Source organism: Protobothrops mucrosquamatus, unplaced genomic scaffold, assembly GCF_001527695.2.
Source record: "Protobothrops mucrosquamatus isolate PMUCROS unplaced genomic scaffold, P.Mucros_1.0 scaffold2328, whole genome shotgun sequence".
Lineage (NCBI taxonomy): Eukaryota > Metazoa > Chordata > Lepidosauria > Squamata > Viperidae > Protobothrops > Protobothrops mucrosquamatus.
Window position 1 is genome coordinate 12,717 of NW_015388411.1, and position 25,515 is coordinate 38,231.

Sequence of the window (25,515 nt, forward strand, 5' to 3'; positions counted from 1 at the left end):
TTCCTGTGCGCCTTCTGCATTGTGCTTGAAGCATTATCAGCCACTGAAATAGAGTCAGTTCTTCTTCTGTACTAGTCCCTCCCTAAGCAGACCTTTCACCCCTCCCTTAATTGCAGCTGGAAGGGGGAGGGATGAACCGCGATCTCTTTACAAAGCTGTGCAGAAGGAATTGCTTGAATTGAAAGAGAGAAGAAACTAACTGGTGCTCTTTGTCATACAAAGCGGTGTCTTGGATGCCCCAGTCAGGCTCCTGAGGGTGCTTTTTTGAAAGCTGTACAAAGATCTGCAAGTTGCATTCCATAATTCAGTCCCAGATGTGCTGTGAACACCTTATTTTATTTTGCTGCTTCTTCTGTGCCTCTTACATTCAGTGAAGGTAAGTCCACAATAGACATCTGGGATTTCCCCCCCTTTCCTTTCTGATAGATGAGTTTTGTTTGCTTCTTTGCTTGATTTGGTTCTAACTTCTCATATTAATTGTTTGCATGAGTAAATAAAAAAATGAAAGATCAGGAAGAAATGGTCCTTGTTAACAACAGCATGTGTGGGTTTCCTTACAGTTGTTTTCAGCTGATAATAGGCCAGTTCCTTGCTTGTGTGATTTAAGCTTACCACTTTTTTTTTTTTACAAATACCAAATATTCTACGTAGGATAGGAATGTTTATAATAGATTCACACAGCAAAGTAACCAAACGTACTCAAAATTTTCAATGGCCAGACCTGGCATACTGTAAGAGAAGGAACCTGTCATATAACTGAAAATTACTATCATGTATAAATTGTATAAATGTATAAAATATATAAAACAGAGAGGTTGGAATAAAACTGAGCAAGAGACAGATCTATAGCCGCTAAGAGTCTCCGGACGTCAGACAGCAAATAAATTTAATAAATGATGATGAATCTAACCAATACCGATCTTATTGAATAGTAACCCTGACTGATTTTTCAATGCACTAAATATTAAGACATCAAACTGAGTTTTTCTTTTAAAGGATTAATTCTGATTCCTTTAAAATCATAAGAAATGCAACAGCTTCCTTAGGACCTGATTAAACTTAGTTGTCCTCCCATTGATTTTTTCCCCCTATAGCTAATTAGAATAAAAACACAAGACTATCTTCCCAGAATATCTTGAAAATCCTTCCATGTTTAATGCTATCAGTGTAGTAAGCTAGGCACATTATGGAATGCGAATACAATATTAAAGTGTAACATTTTAACTAGTTATCACAAGGGCCAGTTTAACAGTGCTTCTCCCCCTTTCCTTCCTGTGTCAATAATTCAGATCTATTTTGGCTGATTTATTAACAAGATCATCTGTGTTCACTGGCCTTGCAAGAAGATTTTTATAGACCTGTAGCTTAAAAATCATCCTTAACACCACCTGCATTAGCTTTATATTGAGACTCTATTGAGGACAGGAGAACCATAGCTAGAATATGTATTCACCCTATCTGGAAAGGTATAGAAATCACTTTTAAAATAAATTCAGGGCATTTTTTAAAACCTGCCTGCCAATCATATTTTTAAGGGAGAAATGAAATGTATCCAAATCTCATGTGTAGTGTGCCTTTAAAATTTTAAAATCAATGAAAGACATACCTTGGGCTGTTCAGACTTACAATTTAGGCTCCTATAGTATCAGCCATTTCCAGAAAGGCAGTTTTTATTCATCTCTGGCATCAAAAAGACACAAAGAGTCTTAATAGGACTTTAAAGACTCAGCCAGCCTTTACAGCAGAAGCCTTCACGTCGGAGTCAAGGGATTGTTGTCCATGTGGGTTATGCCAGGCAACAATCATTTATTTGCTCAAAACTAAAGGTCGTTATGGAGCAGATAACACTATCCAGGCAATCAACCCAGATGAATTCCACAAAATAAGTATATGATTCTGTCTAATGTGCAATGCAGCTCTTTGTGTGTGTGTGTGTGTGTGTGTGTGTGTGCGTGTCTCTGCTTTGTGTTTTTGGCTTTTCCCATGTGTGCATCTGGGGCTCCAAGATTGACTCCTTATGTTGAGAAATCAAAGCCTTTTGTTGGCGGCATCCTGTCTGTATAATTCTATGCTCGGAAGGGCTAATGGGGCCGCTGAACACAAAGACTAAACCTTTCCATGGAGAAAAATAGCTGTTTCAGAATACTGTTTTATGAATCAATTTAGAAATCAGTATTGCTGAGGCACAACTGATCTGTACTGGTTGCTGGGAGTGCTGTCATAATTTGCTTTTGTTTTAATTTCACACTGTGGTGTTCATGTTTCATTAGCTATGTTTTATTTTGCTGTCTACATTTTGAGAATAAAGGATAATTCAGTTTTAGGGCCAAAAGGGAACCAAAGTTTATCCGTGCACAATTCTATACTTCTTGTCCTTTGATTTTGTCTCTTTTCTACAGTACTGTTATTTTACCTCTTCCTAATTGCCCAACATTTCCTTTTGGTATGTGGCATGAGTGTCATGCGTTAATTTAATTTAATTTAATTTAATTATTTAATTTTTCCAACAAGTTGTTTTTCAGATGAACCCTTTGTCCTAGGAATTCTGGATGTTCTCAGCATATCTTGAAGGAATCAAGCCAGGGAAAACTCTACTTTACAATAAGAAACTTTAGAAATCAATATAAAGAAATATATTCCTCCTACATGTTCATATGTCTATTTTTTTAAACAAAATTTCTTTATCCTCCTTATCCTTTTCCCCTTTTTGTGAATGTTCACCCTCCACCCTCATTAGCTTTGTGTTATTAAATAAGTAAAAGTTAAAGAGAGCCACCCAGAGTTGGTTATAAGATAGGCAGCCATAGAAATGTTTTAAATAAATAAATAAAACAATGAGGGACTTTAGAAATGAAAATTCTGGGGAAAACGGAGTTATCTTCATTCCTTAAGTATTTTTCTTTACATCGTATCAGCTCAGAAATAAGTACAATTGACTTTCCTTACAATTACGCTACTAGTACTTGAAAGAATTATTTTTTTAAGACTCACAGCTGTAAGAGAAAGGTTTCTTTTTTAAATTACTGTAATAGTAGTCCCAAAGGTGCTTTTTCAAGAGGCAATTGGACTTTCTTAGTTTTTTCTTGAAGATATTTCGCTTCTTATCCAAGAAGCTTCTTCAGTTCTGACTTTCCTTGAAGTGAGACATCTTCAAGAAAAAAAAATAAAGGAAGTCCAGTTGCCTGTTAAAAAAGCACCTTTGGGACAACCATGACCTGGATGACTGAGAATCTCCATAGACATTTAGTGTAATAGTAGTGAATCATTTATGAAATGCTTTCTTGTCAATATATTAGGTAGTGATTAAAATAAATTGAACATAATAGAAAGAAAATTTAAACCCATATGAATCCAAAGCATTGATATGAGATTAAAATAAACTGAACACAACAGAAAAAATAATAATTAAAATCCATATAAAATCCATATAGTGTTGACACGGGATTAATTACATCTTTAAGCTTGTTAAATCTAGACCTATGGAAATGTATTGCTTCATCTTTTCATATTTAGCATACAAAAACTTTTCAAAAATCAATAACTGAGTCCAAGAGACCTTGGATATATATTTAAAAAGCAAAGTTCCAATGTACAATCATATTTTTTTCATAAAGTTTTGATGCATTATTATTTTTGTGTTCTATTTAGTCTGCTCTGGGTCAATCAATGAATATTAAGGATGCATCTGGGTGTATTCTTAGTATTTTGGAGATATTAGGATTCAGGATTTGAGGGGCATTGCCTAAAATGATTTTTGCATCATAGAGAGCAGAAATGTACAACTGATTTGTAGCATTGGATGGTTCATAATTGTACATTGTTAACATTTGAATTAGACTTTATTAAAAAAAAAGAAGTACTTTTTTAGGCAATATGGCCAACATTTTAAAAACAGTTCAGTTGATAACAATTTTTCAGGGCTGATTAATTTTCAGCTTATGTATTGATTGTTTAATACGGTTTATGCATTTATACATTTTTATTTGCATGATAAAATAAAACAGTAAATGAAAAATGTCTGAAAAATAACACATGTATGGGTTTTCTAGGAGTAAATATAATCCAGAAAGATGTCTCAGAGCCCAGAAGTCATTGTCCCGATGGCAGATTGCAATACAAATGGTATCCAGAATCAGTCCTGCAGCTCAACAAAACCCAGTACTGTCGCCTTTTGTAACATCTGCTACAGAGTGAAGACAAAGAGTGGATTTATAGGCTGTCGAAAAATAGTTGAAAAAGAAATTTTGAAAGATATCAAGTATGTTCATTTACTACATCCACTTGCGTGCTCAGCTTGTTTTCTTTTTAGTTATCCTTAGCATTTCCATAGAATTTTTAACATGGCTCATTTGCAATATTTTGGAAACTTTTAGGACCAGATGATGTCACTAGGATAATATCCTTGAGATTTGAAGTTTGTCTAGTTGTTGAGGTTGTGCTTCGCTGAAACATCAGGTGTATAATTTGGACTTTTTTTTTTTTTTTGGCTCTTCCAGACAGCTTTTGACTCCTGGCCTGGATTAGTTTTCTTGGAAAGTTTTCAGAAGTAGTTTGCTATTGTCTCCATCCTTGGGTTGAGAAAGAATGACTGGCCCAAGATCACACAGCTGGCTTTGTGTCCAACATGGGGCTAGAACTCTTGGTCTCATGGTTTCTAGTTTAATGTCTTGACCTCTACACCAAACTGACTCTCATAATTTGGACTTGCATAGAGTCATTTAGGCCCCAGTGGCTTCCATAGTAAGGAATGCCTTTTTCAGATTCAGCTGGTCTACTAGTTGAGTCCATTCCTGGACAGTCAGTATTTGAACACTTATCTGTGATATATTTTTTTTTGCATCATCAGAAAGTTTCAATCAGGGAAGAGTTCACACTAATGAGAAAGAATATAGTGTTTCTTTTTTCTCTCAGGATGCCTATGTTTATTGACTAATCTTTCTATTAAGGATAATTAATATGATGGCCATTTGTAAATTCTTGTGGCAGTTGTGCAGCAGTGAAAAAAATGCTATCCTTTCTGAGGTGTACACTTTCTACTACAGTCATTTATGCCATATCCCAGGGGTCTCCCACCCCCAGTCTGTGGACTGGCACAGGTCCGCGGCATGCCAGCACCTGGGCCTCGCAAACAAGCAAAGCCCCATCCGTGAGATGCAGGCAACATGCGAAACGACACCCCCTCCGGTCTGTGGAAAAAAACTCTCTCCATAGAACCGGTCCTTGGTGCCCAAAAGGTTGGGGGCCACTACCGTATCCCATACATTTTTTTTTTAAAGTACAAAATGAAGGTAAATATACCTGTCCCAAGATAATGTTTCGGGATCGATTGAATCTTTGTCAGTCACCGGGACCAGAGGTTTAATCTTTCAAGCTTTCAGACTTCTGCTGGAGCCCATTCTCAGGGATATCTGAGAATCTCTCTCACCAGAATGTGTCACCAGTGGCCTCCAGCACAAGTACAGAAGCTCAGAAAACTAAACCTCTGGACCAGGTGACCCACCCAGATTAGATCCTAAAAAATTCTTATCCTTGGAATCAGCTAGAAGAGAACAGAATATGAGATAAGTCGTATGTGAGAATGAAGTATAACCACTAGATAACAAATGAAGAGACATGAGAAAATAAGGCATTGTCTGCTCTAGATCTAAAAGTTGGTTGACTAGTTTGGAGAATATAGAAAAAAACACAAAGCACAGTAACCCAAGTTCAAACACCAGTTGTCTCCTGTTTTCGGATGTTTGTTGTATGGATCTCCCTTTAAATGTTTACTTTCCATCATTAGTTTGGCCCGTGTAGGCTCAAAAGTTCAGTATGGTGTGGGATCAGTGGGTGATGTTATAAATAATTAACTGAATTATATTACTCTCTGTGTGAAAAGTAAAAGGGTTACTCCCTGCAGAATATTCAGCAAAATACACCTGGATAGCTAGAAACAGCGTGTCATGAAAGCAGAAGTCATCAAACTTAATTACACCATTAAAAGATTTCAGATAATATCTGAGGTCATGGTTATATTTTGAAGTCAGTATTATTTTTCACACAAAAACTCCTGAAAATAGATTCAGGTCTCTGCATATTTGGATCAATGGATTTCAACTTATTACTATAGGTAGTCTTTAATTTATGGCCAAAACTGAATCCAACATTTATGTTGCTAAGTGAGAAATTTGTTAAGTGAGTTTTGCCCCATTTTACGACCTTTCTTGTTAAGTGAATCATTGCAGTTGTTAAGCTAGTACCACGGTGGTTAAATGAATCTGGGTTCCCCATTGACTTTGCTTGCCAGAAGGTCACAGAAGGGGATCCCATGACCCAGGACAGTGTAACCATCATAAATACAAACCAGTTGTCCAGCATCCAAATGTAAATCACATGACCATGGAGATGATGCAACGGTCGTAAATAAGAAAAATGGTCATAAGTCGCTTGTTTCAGTGCCATTGCAACTTTGAACGGTCACTAAACAAACTGTTGTAAGTTGAGGACTACCTGTATCTAGAAGTCTATGGAGATCTTCAGTCATCCAGGTCATGGTTGTCCCAAAGGTGCTTTTTCAAGAGGCAACTGGACTTTGTTTTTCCTTGAAGATGTTTTGCTTCCCATCCAAGAAGCTTCTTCAGTTCTTCAATATCTAGAAGTTCAGGTAGTTCTCGATTTACAACAGTTCATTTAGTGACTGTTCAATTGTTAAGGTAGTAACACGGTTGTTAAGTGAACCTGGATTCCCCTTTGACTTTGCTTCTCAGAAGGTCGTAAAAGAGGATCAGAGGACTTTGGGACATAAATATGAGCCAATTGCCAAGCATCTGAATTTTGATCACGTGACCCTGGGGATGCTGCAACGGTCATAAGTGTGAAAAATGGTCATAAGTCACTTTTTTTCAGTGCCATTGTAACTTTGAATGGTCACTAAACAAATGCTTTTAATTCAAGGATTACCTGTAATGCACACAGTATATCTTTTGCACTGGAGACTCTTGTGTGTGTTGTTGTTTTTTAAAAAAAAATCTTTTTCAAGAAGTTCAGCAGTGGTAGAAATCAGCTTCCTTGAAGTACAGCTTGCCTTTAGTGTGCAACTGTTGGAGTATTGCATACCAGAGCTTTCCAAGACACATTTCTGACCTAAGATGCTTGTTTCTACTGGCTTAGAAAGTGATATTTTTTTTGTTGGTTTGTTTTTCAGTGGAATAATGACACCGGGACTGAATGCAATTCTGGGGCCAACAGGCAGCGGCAAATCTTCGTAAGTTTTACAGCAGTGGACAAATGTGATTTCATTTATATATAACTGGGAATCCCCTGGGCAATGGTGATGTCACCAGCTAATCCTTTTAACTTTGTGACAGCTGCTTGAATTTCGGCGCCCTGCTCCTCTCCTCGCGCCCCACCCGTGCGGAGTGTGCGTTCTGCCGCGCGCAATCATCTCGCTGCTTTTCTGACGTTTGCATATGCGATGCTGCCGTTTCAGCTGGTTGTTCTTTCTTGCTGTCATTGTCCCTGTCCATGTTGGTTCCAAGTCTTTTGCTGTCACTCATTGGTGCTGTCTGTCTCCTCTCGACCATTTGCTGTGACCCTAAATCCATTGAGGAAGGAATACGATCCTCTGTTGACCTGTTTGTATCAGTGAGGATCTGTGGCTGTTTCATCCTTGCAGTTTTCTTATTTAAAGATATCTGCTGGCGTAATGTCTGATAAGCTGGTAACAGTTCAATATGGCGGTTGATGGAATGCTTGTTGGATAGCCATGCCTCTTTTAGCAGACGGCCGCCCTTTGTTGCATCATGAGCAATGACCCTAGAACTCTGACGATGTCAGCAGATGCTGACGAAAGCTAAGTTTTTAAATAAGTTTTTTAGTCTCGGTGATCTGTGTTTTAGTTTTTGAATATATATATATATTTGCACTCCGCTCATGTCAGAAGCACCGAGATGCTTCCAAGTTAAAAGGATTAGCTGGTGACATCACCATTGCCCACGGGACACCCAGTTGGGGGGGCGCCTTTCATGTCCACAGCAGGAGCTGGAGTAAAAGATGGGTTCTTACCCCCCCCATTGTAGCACTTGGGTTTCAAGCACAGGCTTGCTCTCACCTCCAACCCAGCCTCCTAACCGCAAGAGCCACCCTACTACATGTGGTTTTCTATAATCCTTTGCTAAGCAGAACTTACTTTGATGTGAATCATAATTTGATAGCTTCTCTGTTCGCTATTTTGTTGGAATATTTGCTCGGATCCTGATAGGTATAATGCAGTGATGGTGAACCTTTTAGAGACTGAATGCCCAAACTGCAACCCAAACCCCACTTATGTATCGTCGGGTGCCAGGGGGGCGTGGCCCATTGGGTGGGCGTGGCCCATTGGGTGGGTGTGGCTGCGGTGGTAACGGCAGACTGGGTGGATATAAAAAGTTCAATCAATCAATTCCAACTTTGTGAGATTTTTTTTTTCCAATGAGAAGTTGAAATTGATTGATTGAATCTTTTTTTTCTTGCACATGGCGGCAGAGGCCTAAAGCGAAAAGGTTTTATAAAACCCAGCTGAAGGCCTAGGACTGGGGCGATGGCATGCGTGCCCACAGAGGATGGTGTAATCCTGGCTGAGGAATTCCAGGAGTTGAAATCTTCAAGTTGTCAAGGTTGAGGAACACTGATTTACATGAAATAATAGCAACTGCTGCAAAATTAGACTGGGAGAGATGAGACAGATGGATTTTGATGATCTCTGCCAAACCCTCTTATCTGAAGGCATTTCGTTTCATTGAGGCTTTCCCCATAGTTGCAGGTTTTATATAACCAAAACCATACAAACATGTTAATGGCATTTGTGCACTTTTCACTTTAGCAAAATGTGGCAAACATCAGGCAATCCTGATTTCTCTTTTAGATTACTGGATATTTTAGCGGCACGGAAAGATCCTCATGGCTTAACTGGAGATGTTTTCATCAACGGTGCCCCCCAGCCTGCCAATTTTAAATGCATCTCCGGCTATGTAGTACAGGTAATTGATTATCTTTCTTTTCCCCACCTTATGGTTCACCAAATACAGTGAAACATCAGAACTGTTACGTGTAAATGTCTTTTATGCAAAAGAAATCTGGATATGTATGGAGTGGACTATTCCATGCTTTCTCTTCTTTTTTTGACACTACAAGAATCTGGAGTGAAAGTTGCATGTGTTCCTTGAAATCTGACAGAGGCCCAGGTTTTCAGCTGCTGCTGCTACAGTTGAATGCTAGGTTGGTTAATAATAAAACTCCTCTCATTTGTGACCTTATTAGAGAGGAACATGCCAACCTGGAAAACATTACCAAGAAATGGCTGGGCTTGAAAGCAAGGGGGTTCTGAGCGGCACCTGGTAGGATTTGCAGTATGGCACCTCTTAGACCTGCAGGGGTCAAACAGTTGTCATCTGGGACTATCTATTGGCCTTCAGAGGTGCTGCTCCACAAGTTGCCGGTTGTGAGATCCTGTTTCACATGGGATAGGCTCATGGGCCCAGCTGGGATTGTTGCTACTGTACCAGTCACCCTGCTGCATAGCTACCTCCAGGCTATGAGTTGGCTATGGAGTTCACAGGCTTATAGTATCTGGAGGCTTCAATTTGCTGTCCCTGAGGTTGGTCTCAGAAGCAGCTCAGGAGTTCGTGGCCACCATTGGTTGCACTTTTGATGAGCCCTGGCAGGAGCAGGATGGAGACAATGGTGGCTTTCAATATAATTCTTTTTGGGTTAGCTTTAGGAGCTGGGGGGTGAGGGCCACAGTTTTAGGCTGGTTCACCTCCTTCCTTTGGACCAGTCCAGTGGCGGGATTCAAATATGTGAACAACCGGTTCTCTGTGTAGATGCCGCTTCCGGAAGTCCATTCTGGGCCTCGGCAACAAAAAATTAGCTACTTCTGCCTAACTGGTGCAAACCGGCTGAATCCCACCACTGTACCAGTCCCAATCGGTGTTGATAGGGAGTGAGAGGTCCAGCCTGTGGCCCCTGCTTTGTGTGGTGCCATAGAGGTCAGTGCTCTCTCTGCTCCTTTTTAATATCTAAAGGAAGCCGCAAGGTGAGATCACCACAGGATGATATCATACTGTATTCTGATAATATTCAGGTATAAATCTTCACACTGGGGGAAGTAAGTGATGCTATGGATGCCCTTTTATGATCAGGAGGTTGGGGGGGGAGAGGGTCCTGGATGGGGAACAACAAGTTTCAACTGAACCCTGATAAGTGGAGTGGCTCTAAGAGGCTCCTCTGTATCTAGGGACATCAAACTGAAGTCCTCCAAGCCTGGTGATCTCCACAGCTAACCCCAAGACAGCTTCCAACAGCTCAGGCAAAGAGGTTGCTAGGTACCAGTTATATCCTTTCCTGATTGAGAAGCTCTTCTTTCAGTCACTGGTACCCTGATCACCTCCCATACGGACTATTGCAATGCTGTCTAGATGGGGCTATCCTTGAAGAGTAGCTGGAACCCGTAACTGATGCAGAATATGGCAGCATGAGCGGTTTTGGATACCCCTAGGATTACTCATGTAACACCACTACTATACAAGCTGCATTGGGTGCTAATTTGCATCCTGGTCCAATTCAAGTTGTTGGTTATTACCTTTAAAGCCCTTCATAGCATGGGACCAGGTTATCTGAGGAACCATCTTGTCCCAATTACATCAAGACATCCCATCTCCTCAGACAGGGAGGGTATGTTGTGGACCCCGTTGGTTAAAGAATTACGACTGGTGGGATTTAGGAAGAGAACCTTCTTTCTCATTGCCCCTGCCCTTTGGAACATCTCACCTTCAGAAGTGATGGGCCCCCTCCTGCTCTCCTGGTCTTCAGAAAAAGGAATCAAGATCTGGCTCTGCCCATTGGCATGTAGGCCTAAGAGTGATATATGCAACCCTGGGATTCGTTGGTGGCTTGAGGGCATTGCCTTTGCCTCTTTAACATTTTTACCTTCTTAATTTTTAACTTTGCTTTTAATTATGTTTTATTTATTTATTTATTACAAAAATGTTTTTAACTCTATTTTTAATTATATGTTTACCTCTGTTTTTAATTATGTTTTTTTTATACTACTGTAGGTTTTTATTTGTAAAGCACCCAGAGTCACTCAGGCGAGATGAGCGGTGTAGAAATTTGATAAATAAATACATATACAATTTCCGGTTTGTCGCAAATAAATGGAAATCAGCTAAAAGCTTCCTTTGTATTTTCAGGATGATGTTGTGATGGGGACTTTGACGGTGAGGGAAAACTTCCAGTTCTCAGCTGCACTCAGACTACCCAAAACAGTAAAAGCTCATGAAAAGGAGGAGAGAATCAACCAGATCCTCAAGGAGCTGGGATTGACAAAAGTGGCAGATTCAAAGGTAATGAAATTAAATCTCCCTGAGGACTGAGTTCCATAAAGGGAGTGCTAGAAATGGACTAGCCTTCACTTAAATGATGATGGTAGGTAATGTTATTGCCAGAATGTCAGAACTAATAATTTAGGGAAGTTCCTGAATAATAAGACAGATGAAAATATTCAAGCCACATCCATGATTAGATAGAACTGCCTTATCTAACCTCATGCCCTAACTTCACCATGTGCTCTTTGTGTCATTAATAGGGAGACCTATGATCTACAACACTTGTGCATAGCCTAACTACAACACAGTATCAACCTTTGGGAGAAGTGAAGAACAGGAGGGCTTAAGTGTTACCAGATCTTTACATTAAAAATGAAGAATACAAAATTCTGGCTACTCAACGATCAGACTGAGAGAAATTGGTCTTAATGAGATGAAAGTAGTGTATCATTAGCTTTCTGATTAACTGTGCAGAAGTAAATATGAACCAGGTTAAGAGATTAGACCAGTGGTGGCGAACCTATGGCATGGGTGCCAGAGGCAGCACTCAGAGCCCTCTCTGTGGGCAGGCACGCCGTCGCCCCAGTCCTAGGCCTTCAGCTGGGTTTTATAAAACCTTTTCGCTTTAGGCCTCCGCCGCCGTGTGCAAAAAAAAAAAAGATTAATCAATCAGTCAATTTCAGTTTCTCGCAGGAAAAAAAAAGATCTTGCAAAGTTGGAATTGATTGATTGAACTTTTTAGTCCCACCCAGTCTGCCGTTACCACTGCAGCCATGCCCACCCAATGGGCCACACCCACCCAATGGGCCACGCCCACCCGGCACCCGACGATGCATAAATGGGTTTTGGGTTGCAGTTTGGGCACTCAGTCTCTAAAAGGTTCGCCATCACTGGATTAGACTAATAAATGGAGGTGAAATACAGAGTGAATACTTAAACCAGATGTTACTATGGCTTGTTCTTATCAACACTGAAGTAGGGTTCAGCAAAGGGTGCCTGAAGATGACAATGTATTAACATTGTGTCTCTGCTAATGTACCACTGATAATGAATACATATTCCAGTTGGAAGGGTCCTTGGTACTCTCTAAGCTTGGTTGTTTTCTTGTAGACATTTCGTTATCCAAACTAGGTAACGTCATCATGATGTTATGAAATGTCTGCAAGAAAACAACCAAGCTCAAAGAACACCAAAGTCCATTCATTTCAAATATTCTCCTTTATCTTCCAAGGTTTTTTAAAAAAATCAAATTCAATAATGAGTCTTCTATTGTTGGGTGCTAAATAATCTCTGCCTGAAAATGTTTTCTAGAAGACAATGTCATGGACATTCCCATTTTCCATTAGGTTGGAACTCAGTTCATTCGTGGCATATCAGGAGGAGAGAGAAAAAGGACCAATATTGGAATGGAGCTCATTACTGACCCGGCCATCTTGTTCTTAGATGAGCCAACCACTGGTCTGGATGCCAGCACAGCCAATGCCGTTTTGCTGCTCTTGAAAAGGTAGTTGCTAGATGAAGCACTCCATGTAGAAACTACACAGAAAATAACTCGAGGTTTTCAAAAACAGACTGGACAACCGTTTGGCTGCAATGGTATAAGACTCCTCCCTTTGGCAGAGGGTTGAATTAGAAGACCTCCGAGGTCCATGTCAGCCCTTTGATTCTATAAAAGGAAGTGATGCTATAGTCCAGGGGTTTTCAAACTTGGCCCTTTTATGACTTGTGGACTTCAGCTCCCAGAATTCCTCAGCCAGCATCGCTGGCTGAGGAATTCTGGAAGCTGAAGTCCACAAGTCATAAAAGGGCCAAGTTTGAAGACCCCTGCTACAGTCTTTTTTCCATGTACAAAGACCACACATAGAATAAAAGGAGGCCATTTTCTATAACATCGTCCCCTTGATCAGAGGATCAAGATATAATTCAGAAGCAGTTTTCTTAGCAGCCCCGCCCGCTCCCTGAAAAGAAAAAAGAATCATGAAAAGAAAGAGACCAGTTACAATACTGACATTTTGCACAGCCAAACAAAATGACAGATGGATAAATGGATGGATGGATGGATGAATAGGTGGATATTTTAATTCGCTTTTCCCCCAAAAACCAAACCAAACCTAGGATTTGAGTGATCAATATTAATTTTCAGGGTCTTTTACGTTAAGGAATTAACTTTAACTCTTTAACATATTTCTAATGAGCTTTCTACTCTCTGTGCAGGATGTCTAAGCAAGGGAAAACCATTATCTTTTCCATCCATCAACCACGCTACTCCATCTTCAGAGTGTTTGATAAGCTGACTTTGCTGGCTGCAGGAAGACTTTTGTATCATGGACCTGCTCAGAATGCCTTAGAATACTTCAAGACCATCGGTAAGTGTCCAGAAGGCTATTTATTGAATGCCTGGATATCTCCTTTTCTTTTTTAAAAAAAGATCCGGGATCTGATTTGGAACCATAATGTTGATGGAAAAGTATTTACCTCTGAGATTAATTTGCCAAAGATCCAGTATGATTCTTAGCTCAAAAACAAACAGTAAAGGACAGGATTGCTCATGGAGTATTAATATGAGCAAAATTATAAATTACCTTACTTAATTTAAGCGTATGTATTAGATCTGGATAATGTATTTGGAGAGGCATTGCATAAAATTACCAAAGATGGTTTTGTTCTTCAGAGGCTCATCATATTTCGAAGTCTTCCTTCAGTTTTCTTAGTACCCTGTCTCTGGATGCACATTTACGTTCAAAAACCTGAGAAAAAAAGTCTGAAGCTGACATAATGAGCCTTGTAGAAACCTGGCCTTCAGAATGCTTTCCACAATTCTATTACACAATAATTAAGGTGTACCAAGTACCATACATGTACTTTGGAAACTTTGGAGTCGAACAATGTGCTTTTTATGTTATGAAACAATTTTGAGGGAGACATTTATTAAGAAGTAGCCAGGGGAGATATACACGGAAATGTCCTGTCCTTCTCTAAACAATCAAATCTTCAATGACTTGTGTTCTCTCTGGTTTCCATCACCAACATTAAATCCCAAAGGAAAAAAAGCCGTGACGATGCTACTATCTTTGCTAAGGTGGAATCCTGTATTTTTTAAATTGGTGGATACGTTTTGCTTCTCCTGGAGAAATTCAGAGAAAATGTCCACCCGATTTCTCTGTCCTAAATTTTATTAGAGAATTTAGGAAGCCTGGTTGGGCCGGCTCTAGCAAACAATAATGTAGATGTTTGTGGTATTGCCAGAAATGCTTTGCCATATATTTTCACCTACGGTTGAAATGATGCAGAAACATTTTGTTTCTTTTATTTTTTCCTTTCTTTCTTTTTGAGGTTATGAGTGTGAACCATACAATAACCCTGCTGACTTTTTTCTGGATATCATTAATGGAGACTCGACAGCTGTGGCTTCTCCTAATGAAACTGAAAAAGGTATAGTGTGCAAAACATAGCTCCTTGTTCAGAATCACTGCCTGGTGTGCTATAGAGAGGGGCAGTCTGCTTTTTGCACTGCCAGCTCTGTCATTGAGCTCACTTAGGATCCAAATAGTGCAAATGCCACAGCAAGAAACATTTATCAAAGTACATTAGATTCATTTATATGTCAGTACTCCCAAATGCTGCATAGCTTTCACAAATTATGATGCAGTGGAGCCACAGAGAGAAGGGGGAAAGCTGCATCCATCATTACATGGATTATATTTTAATACCAGCTCTGACAAATTGAAAAATTACCCAGATTAACACTTTGTTCTGCAATGTTTATCAATCCTCTAGCTACGCTATGCATCTGTTGAAGTGAGCTACGATCTACAAAAGCTGCTATCTTTTAATAAATGTTGTTAGCCAAAAAAGAATAACAGAATAACAGAGTTGAAAGGGACCTTGGAAGTCATCTAGTCATCATCCACCCCCCTGCTCAAGCAGGAGACCCTATACCAGGGGTAGGCAACCTTGGCTCTTTTATGACTCGTGGACTTCAACTCCCAGAATTCCTGAGCCAGCATGGCTCAGCATGGAAACCTCTCCATTTCTCCTCAGCATGGCTGGCTCATGAATTCTGGGAGTTGAAGTCCACGAGTCATAAAAGAGCCAAGGTTGCCTACCCCTGCCCTATACCATTCCAGACAAGTAGCTGTCTAGACTTCTCTTAAAAGCCTCCAGTGGTGGAGCACCCACAACTTCTGAAGGCAAGTCATTCTCCTAATTATTCTGTCAGGAAAATTCTCCTTAGTTCTAGGTTACTTCTTTCCTTGATTAGTTTCCATCCATTGCTTCTTGTCTTGCCTTCTGGTAAGGTACAACCAGATTCTGATTTTTTTTGGCCATCCTTGACTAATTTAGATTCCTTCTATTTTTGTCTTTTTACCAACTTTTAATGCTCGTATTGTTATTATTTCAGATTTTTGTGTGCACCACTTTGAGCCACATTTAGATGTAAAAGCGTAGTAAAAAATTCAAAATGAATAAAAGGATATTTACACGCCCACCGACTTGTGGGTGACAAGGAAAGTGTTAGACCATGATCAGTGAGATGCAAGTCAAAGTTTGAACTCAACTACACAGAAATTCACTAGGTGACTTGGAGTCAGTAACTTTGTTTTAGTTTAACTTATCTCCCAGGATTGATATGGGGAAAATTAAAAGAAAGAGATATATGAATGCTGCCTCAAGTTCCTAAAGGAAAAACAGATATAGATCAAACCAGGGGTAGTCAACCTTGGCTCTTTTATGACTCGTGGACTTCAACTCCCAGAATTCCTGAGCCAGCTAAGCTGGCTCAGGAATTCTGGGAATTGAAGTCCACGAGTCATAAAAGAGCCAAGGTTGACTACCCCTGGATCAAACAAACAAACAGTTCTGAATTGGCTTTGCTGTCTCTGCAGAGATTTATAGGTTTGTACAGTTTTCTGTCATGATCATTATCATGGTGCTTATCATTAGCATAAATACAGGTAGTCCAGTTCGTTTAGTGACCATTCAAACTCAGTTGCAGTGTCCCACGGTCACATGATCACCTTTTGTGACCTTCTGGCAAGCAAAGTCAATGAGGAAGCTAGTTTCACTTAACAACCATGTTACTAATTTCACAGCTGCAGTGATTCACTTAATAACTGTGGCAAGATGGGTCGTAGAATGGAGCAAAACTCACTTAACAACAGAAATTTTGGGATGAATTGTGGTCGTAAGTCAAGGACTACATGTACTTAAGCAACGATACTCCCACCATGATCAAGCCAAAGTGCTGTCCCACCCAGAGAAGGAAAAAAAAAACGTATTCAATATAATTAATTTTCCTCTTATCTCTTTAAAGATGGTACTCATGATCAGACGCTGGCAGAGAAATTGGTAGAGAAGTATTCAAGTTCTTCTTACAACCAAGAAACCAAAGCAGAATTGGAAAAGCTGTCTTCAAAGGGCAAAACCAAAGGGATCACTTTCCAAAAAATCACCTATTCCACTTCCTTCTTTCACCAGCTGAAGTGGGTCTCCAAACGGATGTTCAAAAATTTAATAGGTAATCCTCAAGCCTCCATAGCACAGGTAATTCTAAAGGTTTTGATTGTCCTGTCCTTTCACATTCCAATCTTACACTTACTGTAGCTGGTGAGGGGTTGCTTGGGGCTTAGGTATCAATGCTTCCTTATTTTCAATAAGGAATTAATTTCTTTCACATTTCCTCTTACAGAAGTCTTTACAGTACTGTTAAAAAAGACAGAGGACTATTGGTGCTTCCTGTTAACATGCCTTCCCATCACTCTAAAGCAGCGGTGTCAAACTGCCGGTCCGCGGGCCAGATGCATCACGTGGAAGCCACGCCCACCCCATTGCCGGCAATAGCAAAACTGTCCCGATACATTGGGCGACGTCACATGACGTCATGAGTTTGACATGTCTGCTGTAAAGCATCTCTGACCACCCACACCTTCCAATTTGAGAAATCCCAACTGGCAATTCCCTCCTGACATTCCCTTGATTATGGAAGGGGTCTCAGAGAAGATCAGCTGGAGAAAAAAGCTGATCTTCTCTGAGATCCTTCTCATTCTCAGAGACAGCACCAGTTTGAATGCTGGCTCTCTAGGAAACTAACTAACCTGATTATCCTCCCCATTTCCTGATCCAAAGGATATAATTCATATTTCCTTATGGAGCTGTAAGTTTCTCGTTGGTTGGGACTTCTGCCTCTTGGATCTCCTAGAACAGAGGTCCCCAACCTTTTGGGCACCAGGGATCGGTTCTGTGGAGAGAGGTTTATCTGCGGACCAGGGAGTGCATGGTTTTGTGTGCTGCCTGCATCTTGCAGATGGGGCTTTGCTTCTTTGTGTGGCCCAGTTGTTGGCATGCCGCGGCCAGGTGCTGGTCTACAGACTGGGGATTGGGGACCCCCAATCATGAGGGCTGAGGAATTCTGGGAGTTGAAATCCACAAGTCTTAAAGTTGCCAAGGTTGGAGACTCCTGCTCTACAGATATTCTGCCTCATGTTTTACTACCTTACTGCAGCTGAGATACCTTGTTGCCTTACTTTACTGATCATCCCACACTGTAGTTTCCTGATTCTCCCCATTTTCCCCCCTTCTGGTTGCAAAAAGCAAACATGAGAAGGGAAGAATGAGGGTGAGGATAAGCTGTCATTTTTGTATCCTTCCGTTAGCCAGCTGTAGGAGCTAATGATGGACACTAGCTTGACAGCTTGAAATTGCTGTGAAAGATTTGATAGGTGAGTCCAGTGACTGTGTGGAAGTTCTCTGAGATTCAATAAACAAATACTGTTTTGGGATCCCTGATAGTGTAAAAGTTGTTTTAGAGGTAATTGCCCTGGAGAAATAGCAGCAGACAAAATCTGTCCCCTTTCACCATCATTTCTTAGAGGTTTGGTGGTATTGGGAAACTTTAGAAGTGGGGCTTAATAAAATGATTAGATCTGTTTGATTTCTTGTTAAAACCTTTGCTCTCCACGAGGCAATAATCTCCTCATCACAGCGTCTTTGATGTTGTATGTTGATGTTATGAAAATCCCTTTTAATTGCATTGTAAAAGCTTGACCTTGTGACAAGAATTATGCCCTTTAAGAGTCTTATAATCTCCTGAGGGCTAAGAGTCCTAACTTCCTGCCCCTCTTGATTGCTTTGATCTTCCTAACCTCATTAGGAATGGCTTATGAAATGAAATCTGTAAATGCTCCAAGGTATTCCTTTAAACCTTTGTATTAATCTTCTCAGATTGGTCTTGCTATGATCCTTGCTCTCTAATACAATTGGCTTAGTTGCACGATTTTTGACACTAGGTCTTTTTGGCAGTTTCTGGAATTTCTTCAGTTCAAGATCGACTCTCAATGGCCTGATACCATTACTTTGGCTGCAATTTTAATCAATGCTATGTAGTTTCTTTTAAAAAAAATGTTTTATTGATTTTTTTACAATAACAATCCTTAGGGCTTGGTTTACAGCATGTTGTCTTGGTTCAGAATTTTTTTTTAAAAAAAACACACACAATCAATAGTAGTTAATTAACAATTAATAATAATTTATTTTTATACTTCCATAATTAGTATATTGATTAATAGTATATTTCTTTGATCTTCTCTTCTCCTAATAGTATTCTCCTTCTTTAACCTTAAACAAATATAATTAATATTTTCAGTGCATAAATTATTAAATATGAACATTTTTATCATGTTTGTACCAACAATAAAAGCATCCATATATGACTTTTTTTTCTTATCAACTTGTGTTATTTTTATAAAAATCATCTTATTGGTTCACCATATATCCTATTTTCATAAATCTTGTTTAAGCTTAATTTTTCCTTAATATTCAAATGATTCTTATCAGTCATAATTTTCTCAGTATTTAACATCTAAATATCCAAATTTTCCATTTAAATACCTCATCCCAATGTTTTCATACTTCATATGTTATAAAAATAGTATACTGCTTATGACATCTTTTCTGATCGGTTTATGTTTCAGTGCTATGTAGTTTCTTGTAGTTCAATCATTTATAGGATGGGCCCAATATGTTTTATTCCCTGTGCAAAGATCCTTCTGGCTTGGACAAGTATTATTGTTCTCCACATATGGATTCCAGCTTCTAGAATTCTTGAGCTAACTTAGCCATTACTGAGCATTCTAAGAGATGAGGCCACATTTGTATGAAGGATGAGAATTTCACACCATATCTGTCTTATCCCATGGTGATACAGTTTGAGATAGTTACATCCAGTCAGCAGATCACACTAGATACAGGGGTAGGCAACCTTGGCTCTTTTATGACTCGTGGACTTCAACTCCCAGAATTCTTGAGCCAGCATGGCTCAGCTTGGAAACCTCTCCCTTTCCCCTCAGCATGGCTGGCTCAGGAATTCTGGGAGTTGAAGTCCACGAGTCATAAAAGAGCCAAGGTTGCCTACCCCTGCACTAGAACAAGTATTTTCCAATAGGTTTATGTTAGCGTATAGACCAAACAAATTGCTCTAATTTATGAAATGTCACTTGTCTTATCTACTAACACAATTCCAAACTTCTCCTGAAACTAATAATTATTGTTAAAAGTAGCCATTCACATTTAATATCAGTTGAACACGGGTTAATAGTGATGACTGGAAAATTTGTTGTTATAGCATGATGCCTTCGATTTTTTAAAGAATGAATAAAGGCTATTTTGGGGAGAAAAAGAAGCAAAATTTGTCTTTGGTTTTGATGATGTCAACTCATGTACCATGGCTGTGCATCAACTAATAACTGAGCATAATATATGTTTATATTCCAGTTACTGGTTACGATTTTCCTGGGATTAGTCGTGGGTGCCATATTCTTTGGTGTAACGAATGATGGTAAAGGTTTACAAAATAGGTGAGTCCTTTGGGGATAATAGGATGATCAAATGAGTGGTATTTGTTTTGAGTGCAAATTCCAACAATGATAACTTGAAATAAAATAGATACCTTATTTTAACAATTTGAAAATGTTCATTACACAAAAATGTATGGTGAATTGGCGAGTAGGACATTACAAGAGATTTCCACTATTTTGATTGATATTTATCTCTATGTACGTGTTTTTGCATAATGGGATGATTATACAAATTGTATTTTGGAGGTAGTGCTTCAATTCAGCTATGGAAAACACACTTGAAATAGGGTGTGTTCATAGGGTGACATCATTGCTTCTGCCATCTTCACCGTTTAATAGCAAGTGCTGTTGCTTTTAAAGCCAAAAAACACCACCTACACAAAATTGATATAAAAGGTTGCCAGCGGTAATAACTTTTCTTGTTTTAATTTTGATAAAATATGTATTTATTTGATCAAGGTTAAAGCAAGATTGTTGTTACTTCTTCTGACAACTTTTTAAGGAAAAAAAATAGTCAGATAAACTCTTTTGGCTTATCATTTGTATTTCCCTTTAAAATTTTAAAACCTTAGCCAGTTTCTTTTGTAGAACCAGTGAAACTTCCTTTTCTAAATCATTCTTTTTGATTTATTATTTGCCTCCTAGAACACAAGTGACAGAAGCGCTGGATTATTTTTTTTAAAAAGCCATTTGAAAAAGCTAGTTTCTCATAATGACAATCTGTCTTTTCCCTAGAATCGGTGCCATGTTCTTTATGACCACTAATCAATGTTTCAGCAGCATCTCAGCAATTGAACTCTTTGTGGTGGAGAAGAAAATATTTATGTAAGTAAGCATTCTTAGAGAAAATAGATGATGAACATCTAAAAGAATTCTTTATTTAGTGATAAAATCTTTTGATCTATTAGCTCTTCCCTTGCAGTATAGTCTCCTTGGAGTTGAGAAGACCACTCTAGGCCTCAATGGGTGTGCAAGTTTGACTCTCGTTGCTGTGTTTGGCTGTGTATAGGGCAATCCAAAAACTCAAGATAGTAGTCACAATGTACCTTTTAGACATGCTTCTGTTTTTATGACTATTTCTATCTTTAATCTGTGATATTTATTGAGAATGCCACCTACTCCCTTCATGATTCTGGGTGGTACCGGCAATAGCACTTAAACTTATATACCGCTTCACAGTGCTTTACATCCCTCTCTAAGTGGTTTATAGAGTCAGCCTATTGCCCCCAACAATCTGGGTCCTCAGTCAGCAGAATTAGCCTGCAGTACTGCATTCCAGCCACTGTGTCACCATTCAAAGCATTCATAACAAAGAAATTAGCAAGTTTAACTGATATACAAGAGATAAAAAAAACAAGCAAAAGTCTTTCTAAAACAAAAAGTCTGTCTAAATAAGTTTTGAATGCCAGGCTTTACTCTTTAATTTCAAAAATGTATTGGGGCAAAACCAAAATGGCTTAAATTAAAAGGAATCATAGTTTTTGCAGAAATAATAGTTAAATATGTATGTTCTAAGAATGGGAGTTTGATATTAGGATAAACATTGTTATTAGGATATATCAAAATGTGATATTTAATTTTGATTGATTTATTGATTGATTGATTTATCTATCTAGCTTGTGAACTCAGTCATAGACGCTTGAAATGCTGAGCCAGGTTTTATGTATAGAGTGTGAATACAGCTTGTACTTTATTCCGTAAAGAGTAGTTTAATTATTATTCGATATACTGTGTAAACTGGTTGCAAGAAGTCAAACTAAAAGCTGTAGATCTTTTGTAAATGCAATTATTCCGCTCAGGATAATTTCCAAGGAACGGTCATTCTGCTGCAATTCATACATGACACATCTATATTTTTAATGAGTGAAAGTTAATTGAGTATTTTTTGGCTGTTTTGTTATAGACATGAATATATCAGTGGATACTATCGAACTTCTGCATACTTCTTCTCAAAATTAATGGCTGATTTAATACCTATGAGGACTTTACCCAGCATAATTTTCACCTGCATACTTTATTTCATGCTAGGTAAATTTATCATCTTTTGTCTATCTGGAAAAATATACCGAGCGAGCTCTGCAAACAGATGTTTCATGTATAGACATCGTAAAAACTACAATGCATCTTTATGCAAATCGGAATGAATTATGTAACAAAAAATGTAATCCTCAGGCTAATATGATGTTTGACAATATAATAGGATGGAGATTCCAATCCTGCTTTTCTTGTTCTCAAGGACTGAAACCCACCGTAGAGGCTTTCTTTATAATGATGTTTACTTTGATGATGGTGTCATACACTGCAACCTCGATGGCACTTGCTATTGCTACAGGACAAGATGTGGTTGCTGTCGCCAATCTCCTGATGACTATCAGCTTTGTTTTTATGATTGTGAGTACCATGAATGGATGTCTCATTAAGGCTACTTTGTCCAACTTCAGAGGTATCCAAAGGGTCAAAAAAGTTGTCAACCACAACCATAGAATCAAAGCCCCTTTCTTTTGAATTTGTTGCCACGACGCACATAAAAAGATGGGGTTTTCATTGCCTGATTGTGACTTCCCTATTGATTAACCCTAACAATTTGCTTGTCCCTTTCCCTGTTATCATCCCTTCCCCACATAATGCTGTTCAGATATGTTACACATCAACATCTGGCCAGCATGCCCGAATATGGACATTTCTCTTACCACCAGTCCAGCTTGATGGTAAATAGTTTGAAAAACCAAGATGGGATTAAGAAGATACTACACACAGAAGGAAGAGAATGGATTTAGTTGAGAAAATAGAACAGCCTTTAACATTCCAGGAAATGTTTGATCATTTATTGATTATTGCAGTGGTGGTGAACCTATGGCATGAGTGCCAGAGGCAGCACTCGGAGCCCTCTCTGTGGGCACACGTGCCGTCGCCCCAGCCCCTCCTTCCCCACGGCCCCCTCCAGACCAGCCCCCCTGGAGGAGAGTCGCCCCCAGCACAGCCCGCCTGGAGCAGCGCAGCCAAGGATATGGCAGTGAGGACAAGACTCCGCCCTTGTACCCCGTCGCAAGCAGATGATGCTGCGGGGCACAGGTGGAGGGCGTGGCCGCCATGGCGCTACTGGGCCACCTGGATGATCTGTGGCAGGCCGTGGAGGTGGTGGGTGGCTCTGTGGGTGGGTGGGGGCGGGGCAGGGGTGGGGCAGTGCAGGGGTAGGGCAGTTATTGGGCACTTGGTGTCTAAAAGGTTCGCCATCACACGATTATAGTTTCAAAAATTACATTCCTTTTTTTTAATGAATTTTGCATCTTTGATTTTATCTGCAGATTTTCTCGGGTTTGTTGGTCAATCTCACCAGTATCATGTCATGGCTATCTTGGCTCCAGTACTTCAGCATCCCTCGATATGGCTTGACAGTAAGTGCTACATCATCTTGTAAAGAAGAATTGACTAATATGTATCTTTCCGTCCATCCTGTCCATCCATCCATCCATCCGTCCATCCATCCATCCATCCACAAGCATTCTCTAGCCCACAATAGTGTATTGCTGAATAGCAAACAAATGAAATCCTTTCAAGACCTCAGAATCTCTGTTCTGTGATTTCATGAGATTAATAATACAAATAATACTGATTTCATGAGATTAATAATACAAATAATACTGATTTATTGGTTCTTTTATGGGTTCTGACCCCAGTGCAGCTAAACATATAACTAAAGGGGCAATTTTAACAGCAGTGGGTATATTGTAAGTCTAACACACATAATATCTAATACTTCTGAATGCATAGAAAATGCATAGAAAAAATATTATTGTTCTCCTAACTGTATTTTAAAAAAACTTTTCTTCTTGATTAACCATCTTACAAACAAGAAAAGCCTCACCTTCACCCTTTTATAATACCCTCAGATATTATTTGGTTGCGTGTCAAAAAGTTCTGAAAATCAGTATCAATTATTTCCTGCTATTAAATGCTTTAATAGCATTTATTTTATTTATATTATTTTTCCTGCAATTTTAACAGCAGTACGTATATTGTAAGTCTAATGCACATACTATGTAATACTTCTGAATGCATATGTATATTGCCACACACATAGGGCTTGTTTTGTGTATGCTTTCAAAAACACTATTGTGCTATGTTTCTTCATCTTCAAAGGCATTGCAGATTAATGAATTTGTTGGTCTTGACTTCTGCAATATCCATACAAATAAAAACGGGAGCCCCTCCAATTGTACAGATGTTAGCACAATTCAGCCGTAAGTAGAATCTCTGCTTTTCTCAGCTCTGCCTAGTACTAAAGACTTGAGGCAATCCTGGTACGAGATATTATAAGTGAAAGAAATGACATATTATTCTTTTAATATTATTGTTAATGAAGTCTTGAATCCTTTAAAGTGGGAATCAGGAGAAAGCACCTAAATCTGATCAGCCCGCCCCCCCCCCGAATATATTTTCCTATGTAAAGATTTGCACTGATAGTACCAACAACCTACAATTGTAATTGAGCTTGGAATTATGGTTGTAAATCATGTCCGTCGATAAGTGGGTAATCATATGACTAAACTGATTTTACAACATTATTATGTGGTGGTTGTTAGGCCACCCTCAAACCAATCCACATCCATGGGTATAATGTGGCCACATCTGTGTTGCAGTCTTTGGCCCACACAGTCTTTGGCCCTTTGGTGCAGTCTAAGTTCTAGTTGTTTTTTTGCAGATGTTTCATTACCAAACTAGGTAACATCATCAGGTGCACTCAGAGAGTACCAAGGACCCTTCATTTCAACCCTGAGCTACAAATATTCTCCTCTATCGATACCACACAAGATTGTTACACATGTGGTGGAGCTTCTGATAATCAAAAACCTCTGCTTGTATTTCTTTTTAGGTGCACTGGAGAAGAATACCTAAAAGGCCAAGGGATTGATGCAACTAGTTGGGGGTTATGGCAGAACCATGTGGCATTGGCTTGCATGACCATCATTTTTCTTGTTATTTCTTTCTTGAAGCTACATTTCATGAAAAAGTTCTCTTAAGTCAATGAAGTTGTCAAGTGTCCAATCCAGTTGGCCCAAGCCAGCATAATGTAAAGAGGAGAATGAGAAAAAAGACTATTGTTCTTTCAAACTTTTCTTCTTGATTAACCATCTCACAAACAAGAAAAGCCTTATCCTTCAGCCAAGATGTTTGCCTTTATAGTACCCTCAAATATTATTTGGTTGCATGTCAAAAAGTCTGAAAATCAGTGTCAATTATTTCCTGCTTACAAGTATGGAGACTCCACTTGAATAGCATTTATTTTATTTATATTTTATTTTTTTTTTCATATTCCTGAC

General features: G+C 39.1%; 1 protein-coding gene across 1 annotated transcript; it reads left to right on the forward strand.

Annotated features, from left to right (window-relative positions):
• Positions 1-353: 353 nt before the first annotated feature.
• On the forward strand, positions 354-25,515 carry LOC107295395 (ATP-binding cassette sub-family G member 2-like). The gene is made up of 16 exons (XM_015824710.1): positions 354-376; positions 4,050-4,258; positions 7,184-7,243; positions 8,882-8,996; positions 11,208-11,360; positions 12,689-12,846; positions 13,557-13,708; positions 14,676-14,774; positions 16,657-16,886; positions 20,112-20,194; positions 20,930-21,019; positions 22,098-22,222; positions 22,431-22,585; positions 23,500-23,589; positions 24,335-24,435; positions 25,068-25,515. The coding sequence occupies exons 2-16, from the start codon at positions 4,071-4,073 to the stop codon at positions 25,213-25,215; spliced, it is 1,947 nt and encodes a 648-aa protein (XP_015680196.1). The 5' UTR covers positions 354-376; positions 4,050-4,070; the 3' UTR covers positions 25,216-25,515.